We start from the raw sequence: 7,706 nt of genomic DNA, 5'->3' as shown, positions 1-7,706 counted from the left end.
GATGGTTGTTGTGACAGCGCTGTCTGAATCATCGGTGACTTTAACCGGTAAAACACGAACAGACTAAACTCAATACTGTCTTACGAATCGATGTTGGTCTTTAAGCTTTAATAATTGCGTTTAATCCCCATTAGAGATGTTATTCATATTTATTTACAGTATCTGCCGCTGGTGCTTGGTGTAAGGTTTCTAAGAGTGCCCTTCAAGGTGAGTTTCACTGATATTAGGTTTGTATTTGGGAATAGTTTCAGATTAACGTTAGTTTCACTTTTTCAGAGTTTATGGAAATACTTTCCTTCTATGTCCCACCTTGTGAGTGCATTCATCAAGAAGAACTCATAAGGTTTACTGCGAGTTTTGGGTGTTTAGGTTTCACCTATTCTTTCAATGTGAGTGCACCTGTTGCTCCTCATTGAAGAGTTTAGAAATAATGATTCCAGCAATATAATCCAGGCATGTTGACGGTCACAAATTATGAATAATGTGTCTTTCATCTTGATTTCCAAAAAGGCTAGTAGTCAGTCAGTGGAGGCTGACCAGTTGAAGATGCTAAAGTTTCTGCATAGACTCAGTCTAGTTTATTATCGGGTGAGTTTAGTTGTGTTTTATTGCAGTTTCTGTGATGCATGCCTCATCCAAGCTGTCATAATGACCTTGACCATTTTCCATAATTACATTATTATAAACTGAAATGTTTAACTTACTTAGATGAAAGATTATTTAATCTATTACTCTGGGTCAAACCATTATTCTCACCACATATTTTTTATTTTTTTTATCTTCTTCAGGTCAAAGTCATCTTTAAGATTTGGACCGATTCTAAGACACATCTGCAGATTTTCAGGTCATCTGCTCTTATTTTGTTTGATGTTATGTCTATTATTCAATACTCACTGCACAGAATTTTTAAGAAGTTGTCATTATTTTTTCTTTTATAGTGGAGAGCCAGGAAGTAAAGTTTTAGTGATGGATCACAGCGTTACTATGGACACTGCTGCATATGGACAGTCAGTTTTGTATTTATTTATTTATTTGACAGTCAGCGATTTTTATTGGCATGAAGAATCAACACACTGGATTGATCAATTAGTTTTAACGACCACCCCTGAGGTCACGAGTTCGAATCCAGGGCGTGCTGAGTGTCTCCAGCCAGGTCTCCTAAGCAACCAAATTGGCCCAGTTCCTAGGGAGGGTAGAGTCACATGGGGTAACCTCATCGTGGTCACTATAATGTGGTTCGATCTCATTGGGGCACGTGGTGAGTTGTGCATGGATGCTGCGGAGAATAGCGTGGGCCTCCACATGCACTACGTCTCCGCGGCAATACGCACAACAAGCCACGTGATAAGATACACGGATTGACTGTCTCAGATGTGGAGGCAACTGAGATTTGTCCTCCACCACCCAGACTGAGACGAGTCACTACACCACCACGAGGACTTAGAGCGCATTTGGTATTGGGCATTCCAAATTTGGGAGAAAATAATATTTTTTTAAAACTTCCATAAAAGCCTCTACTTTCAAATACTGCTTTTCTGTATGTAATAAAATCTGTGATTTTGTTATGAAGGATCCCATTCTCTATATGGTGTCTCCCGTCCTGTCCCCATATGCATCCAGTTTTGGGAGACACATTTTCTTGCCAGCTCCCTCCTGACACAATAGAAGCTGGGCTGTGTGGGGAAATGAGCATGGTTACCATGGCAACACTTGCACCTTGTGTGAATCAGTACCCCAACTGGCCGACTCGTCTCTCATGCATACGAATATCCTTTGTTATGTGGACATGTTAATAGTTATTGTAATTTAAGAACATGAGTAAGTTTTAGGGAAGATAGCTACTTGCTGGATCAAAAAAGGGAGCAGTCCTGACCAATAGGTTGGGTCTTCAAATTAACTGGAATAAAATGTGATTTTAAGGATACATTTATTCATATACACATTTTATTTTTAATAATGTTTTCCTCAATATTGACTACACATGGTAATGTACAGTCCCAGTGGGATGCCTCTAATGCTACAAACACAAATAAGTTTCCTCCAGAGTTTGGCTACTTCACTGTCCTGGGAGGATCTTGGTCTTTCTAAAATCTCCTGTATGGAAGCACAAACCATTCAGGGTAAATTACAGGGGCAGCCCCTATACAGAGCCCATAAGTGTTCAGGGATGGAATTTATTTTCTAAAATAGTTTATTTTCCATTGCAATAGTTTTGCATTCCCTCGCAATAGCTTTATCCATCCCTTACAAAAATTAACCATGGTTTTACTACAGTAAAACCATAGGAAAGCCATTCTGTCTGTCGGTTGTCATGAGCGCATGTTGCCTTATTGTCTTGGCGATATGCGCTCGTGCTATTCGGGTGTTTGTGTTTTGTGAGAGCATGTGGCTTTGTTTTGTTTCTGTTTTGCCTTGTGTCTCAGCCCTGCATCATACCCGCCTCCTTTTTTGCCAATTATAAGTTCATTTGTTTCACCTGCCCTGCCTATTAACCTGTTGATTTCTCTCCCTATTTTAGTCTCCTCATGTTCCAGTTTGTCTTGTTCTCTCGTTCCATGTTCTGCTCCGTTTTGATCCAAATCTGAAGATGTGCCTCTTCAGATTTGTGACGCTTCTATTTTGACGATTCTTTTTTTGGCAATTAACATTATGCCACAGATGCTGTCGATTGAGCTTAACTTGTACTGAAGAAAATTAACCATGGTTCACTATAGTAACAATGTTTTTATGTTTTTTTGGTGGAATCATGGTATTAAAATCATAATACATGTATCACAAATTATTAAACATTAGCCCCATTCACACATGTAACCAGGTAAATTGCAGGGGAATCATTGGGTTGCATTTACCGGTAAATGTATGCTGTTCACACATACCATCAATAAGGACATTTATAGGTAATAATACAACTTTACATTAAGGAAAATTGGGAAAGCAAAATTTGCCAGTATTTTCTAAAGGGTCGTTTTCACACATGGCCTCTAAACTGGAAATTATAGGTACTTTTCTGGAAAAGGCTTTATGTGTGAATGTGACTTGTGTTACCGTAGTAAAACTGTAGTAACCAAGATTGTTTGGAAGAATTTTTATTACCACATTTGTGGTTTTCCTATGGTGTTTTCTACAAATGTAATGGTTCAAATATAGTTACTGTTGTAAAACCATGGTTCATTTTTGTAAGGGAGAGATAAAGCTATTGTAAGGGAATGTAAATCTGTTTGTGAGAGAACGCAAAACTATTACGAGTGAATGCAAATCTATTTAAAAAATAAATTCCCTCCCTGTCCTCTATGGCAAAGCATAGTCCGTCCAACATGCATATTATTTAATTGCTTTTTTTTTCCTATATAGGCACCCTGTGTTCTGAAATAGAATTTTCTGTAGAGACTGACCACACTCAGGCAACTGAATCAGGATGTAGCGGTGCTGTACAGCAGAACTTGGAGCCAGAATGGAGCCGTGCTGTAGAGCAGACTCTGACTCTCTTCATTTTCACTCAGTACAGTGACCCTTTCCATTCCCAGCTCTTTGACTTCATAAGTAAGTCTAATTCTTCCTCTGTCATATTGACAGCTAGATTGGTCTTTTGAAGGGTCTATTGTTACATTTTAAATTTTTCAGACAGTGAGGAGGTTTTAGAGAGAGACATGGATGCAGTGCTTTGGAACAATGGAGATCAAGTTCGGACAGCTTTGCAGTCTACCCTGAAAAACACACTGAAAGGATTCCAGAAAAGACAAACTGTAGGATTCATCTTTTATCTCAATAGACTTGTAATAAACAAAGGTGCCATATGACACTGTAGCTCTTAGTCATTGTTTAATCACCACTGAACCATGCTTCTTTTGTGTACGTACCTCAGAACAGGCAGAGGTTGGATTCAGCCCTATCTATTGTCTTGAGCTCAGTGAACTGCATAGTTACCAGTAGCACCAGTGCAGAGTTCAGAAGAGTCTGTCTTGATAGCATGAGGGTATGATGTAGGTCTATTTAAAGGTGATGTGTGAATCATTTTCAGTGTTAAAATACTTCCTCTTATTCCAGCTTAATATTGAAATACAACTAAAATTGGCATTGTACTAGGGTAATAAAGGAATAGTTCACCTAAAAATGGAAATTCTCACATTATTTATTCACCCTCATGCCAGCCCAGATGCGTATGACTTTCTTTATTCTGCAGAACACAAACCAAGATTTTTAGAAGAATTTCTCAGCTCTGTAGGTACTTACAATGCAAGTGAATTGTGACCAAAACTTTGAAACTCCAAAAGGCAGATGAAGGCAGCATAAAAGTAATCCATAAGACTGTTTAAATCATTTACATTTCTTTTGAAGTGATCCAGTCGATTTTGGATGTGAACAGACCAAAATATAACTCCTTTTTCACTATAAATCTTGACATCTGCTTCCTAGCGTTATCTAGCACTCTGTCAAGCACTAAGAAGTGTAATATAGCTTTACTGTTGTACATGAAACTGGTGTTGAGCAGGTAGAATTCAATGAAGCTGTCAGCTGAGGACATGTGAGGCATCTATTTCTACATCTATCGTCGGCAGCCATATAACCCTGCATCTCTTTCCTGGTTGCCCACTAAAGCTAAGCAAGGTTGAGCCTGGCCAGTACCTGGATGGGAGACCTGCTGGGGAAAACCAAGGTTGCTGCTGGAAGTGGTATTAGGGAGGCCAGCAGGGGGTGCTCACCCTATGGTCTGTGTGGGTCCTAATGCCCCAGTATAATGATGGGGACACTATACTGTAAAAAAAGGCATCATCCTTCGGATGAGATGTTAAACTGAGGTCCTGACTCTCTGTGGTCATTAAAAATCCCAGGTCACTTCTTGTAAAGAGTAGGGGTGTAACCCTGGTGTCCTGGCCAAATACCCCCCATTGGCCCCTATCTACCATGGCATTGTATTAATCTCCATCCCTGAATTGGCTACATAACTATACTCTCTCCTCTCCACCAATAGCTGTGGTGTTTGGTGGGTGTTCTGGTGCACTATGGCTGCTGTTGCATCATCCAGGTGGATGCTGCACACTGGTGGTGGTTGAGGAGATTCCCCCATACTATGTAAAGCGCTTTGAGTGCCTAGAAAAGCGCTATATAAATGCAAGGAATTAATTATTTCTCAAACTAGACTCTAATGTACTTATCCTCTTGTTTAGTTGTACATCTGGCCTTCCACATCTCTTTCTGTCCTTGTTAGAGCCAGTTGTCCTTTGTCTTTGAAGACTGTAGTGTACACCTTTGTATGCAATCTTCAGTTGTTTGGCAGTTTCAAGCATTGTAAAGCCTTCATTCCTCAAAACAATGACTGACTGATGAGTGTCTAGAGAAATCGGTTTCTTTTTTGCCATTTTTAACCTAATATTGACCTCAAGACATGCCAGTCTATTGTATACTGTGGCAACTCAAAAACAAACACAAAGACAATGTTAAGCTTCATTTAAAGAACCAAATAGCTTTCAGCTGTGTTTGATAATATAATAAGAGATTTTCTAGTTCAAAATGATCAATTTAGCATGATCACTCAAGGATAAGGTGTTGGAGTGATGGCTGCATTTCTGTGGATTAAACACAGAAATGTGAAGCTTATAATTTTATAAAGGCACTTGCATTCATTTTTCTGTTAAAACTCATGTATTGTTTGAGCTGTAAAGTTCTTTAAATTGTCTTTTTTACAGTCATTTTAGGGTTTTTTTTGACATTACATCATCATGGTAATGAAGTTGTTAAATTGGCTCTAACTTTACACAGAAGTGTTTGTTAGTGATTTTAACACACTGAAATCATTTTAACATGCAAATATTCTTTTTTTACTTGTGGTTATACTTTTGAAAAAGTTAGTATTTCAATTTTAAAACATTGGCCCCATTCACTTCTGTTGTAAGTGCCTCACTGTAACCTGGTTTTTTGCGTTTTATAAGGAAAAGGATGAATGAGTCTAAATACATTTTTGTGGTAATCAACATTATCCAAAAATGCTGTCAATGGAGCTTAACTTGTATTGAACCTGGAACATTCCTTTTATGTGCTTTTTGGAGCTTTAACATTTTGGTCACAATTTACTTGCATTGTATGGACCTACAGAGCTGAGTTAATTTTTGAGTGAGTTATTCCTTTAATAGGTTAATTCCCCTGAAAAGTGTAAGTCCAACATAGCAACATTGCTTCAACCAATGTGAATATGTTTGTCAGACAAATTACAATTTTTAAGTTTATTTTTTGCGACAATAGTGCTGCAGAATTTACACACTCCACCTTTAAGTTGAACATTCACAGCATTTTATATATAATTTCACAGTGGATAATACAATATTTATAAAATGTTTAAACATGTATTTTAGGTCAAGAGTACCTGCGAGCTACGCGCATCTCTGCGACAATCGCTTCAAAAAATCACAGATAGTCGTTTTGCTCCCAGGCGCATGTGTAATAATGACAAGGTACTTTTAAGTTTCCTTCAGATTATTTTATTTCTTTATTCCTCTCATTATCAATTTTTGTGCTCTAACTATTTATCCTTTCAAGGTGGCTGAAGCTGTTAGCGCAGAACACAGTAGTTTAGAAAGCTGGGAGGAAGGTAACTGAGTGATTGTAAATTAACTTCGTACAGTAGTTCTTCCTAGAACTAATTGATTTGTGGGTATTTGTAACAACACTAGCTAATTTCCCCGATAACAATATAGAAATCATCAATGGAGTTGGTCTCTAGACATTAGTTCAAGCTTGTTTTATTTTGAAAGACATATTGATTCATCCTCTTTTTAGCTTTTGAAAATTCACCAGAACAGTCTCCTGAGAGGATTCACTGTGACCTTGAATCATCATGCATTATCCCTAAGAAGAGACCATGCTTAGAGTTCTCTGAGAGCTCAGATGCTTTGGTGAGCTGTGTCTTTGAGGCACCAAACATCCAGAGAAGTCCCCTGTTCCCTATTCAACTGTCTCAAACTCTGCAAACTGAAACGATCCCAGATGTGCCCTCAGTCTGCTGCCTGAGGCTGGCAAAAATGCGGAATGAACAGGTGGATACCACTTTATTTATGTACTGTAAATACTGTATGCCACATATTTAATGTGAAGATATGTAACCCTGAAAATGTAATGATGAAAACATCCAGTAAGAATTTGGTCAGAATAATGTTTATAAGAGTTTAGTGTTTATTCTAACATCATGTGTCTTTGTTTAGGTGGAGAAGCAATGGCTTCAAGAACTTGAAAACTTTTCTGAATGGGACTAAGGAAAATACAATTGAAATCAGTCTCCCTTTTGATTTATTTCACACCATTATTAGGACATACTGTATGTTGAAAGATATTTTGTTGCATTTATGTGTGTTTATATAGTACTATGTATGTTTCTATCTTATTTCATGCAAGATACAAGTTTTCTATAATTGATGTTCTTAATAATAAACTGGTCACAGGAATTTGTCATTTGTTGGTGTACATTTCATCAATGTTCATTATACTTCAAAATTCAGTGTATAGCCAAAACCTATAAAAGAATGATCAAATAATGAATCTACTCCATGTAGGACTCACAGCACACCTTCCACTTTTCACAGCTCTTAATACTGTATACTTTGTGTCAGTCGGTCAGATTTATGAAATCTTCTGTCTTCTGCATTACAATGGTAGTCGTTATATGCACATTTCACAAATCATTTTGTGTAACTAAAATGTTACAACTCAAGGTTATA

At 37.7% G+C, this 7,706-nt stretch overlaps 1 protein-coding gene across 1 annotated transcript; it reads left to right on the top strand.

Annotated features, from left to right (window-relative positions):
* Positions 1-474: 474 nt before the first annotated feature.
* zgc:195212 (DUF4554 domain-containing protein) lies at positions 475-7,287 on the top strand. Its single transcript, XM_052149738.1, has 12 exons — positions 475-588; positions 789-844; positions 939-1,016; positions 1,571-1,766; positions 1,982-2,120; positions 3,352-3,540; positions 3,622-3,743; positions 3,863-3,973; positions 6,348-6,446; positions 6,532-6,583; positions 6,772-7,028; positions 7,194-7,287. The coding sequence occupies exons 1-12, from the start codon at positions 475-477 to the stop codon at positions 7,242-7,244; spliced, it is 1,464 nt and encodes a 487-aa protein (XP_052005698.1). The 3' UTR covers positions 7,245-7,287.
* The last annotated feature ends 419 nt before the right edge of the window (positions 7,288-7,706 follow it).

Source organism: Xyrauchen texanus, chromosome 19, assembly GCF_025860055.1.
Source record: "Xyrauchen texanus isolate HMW12.3.18 chromosome 19, RBS_HiC_50CHRs, whole genome shotgun sequence".
Lineage (NCBI taxonomy): Eukaryota > Metazoa > Chordata > Actinopteri > Cypriniformes > Catostomidae > Xyrauchen > Xyrauchen texanus.
The sequence above is the reverse complement of the archived record's forward strand: the minus strand, read 5'-3'. Positions and strand labels throughout refer to the sequence as shown.

Bases quoted from the DNA above. Each gene is read 5' to 3' on its own strand.
- zgc:195212 (XM_052149738.1), top strand. From the start codon at position 475: ATGAATAATGTGTCTTTCATCTTGATTTCCAAAAAGGCTAGTAGTCAG. The intron at 3,974-6,347 runs GTATGATGTAGG...CATGTATTTTAG, and splicing joins TCTGTCTTGATAGCATGAGG to GTCAAGAGTACCTGCGAGCT. The intron at 6,447-6,531 runs GTACTTTTAAGT...TATCCTTTCAAG, and splicing joins GCATGTGTAATAATGACAAG to GTGGCTGAAGCTGTTAGCGC.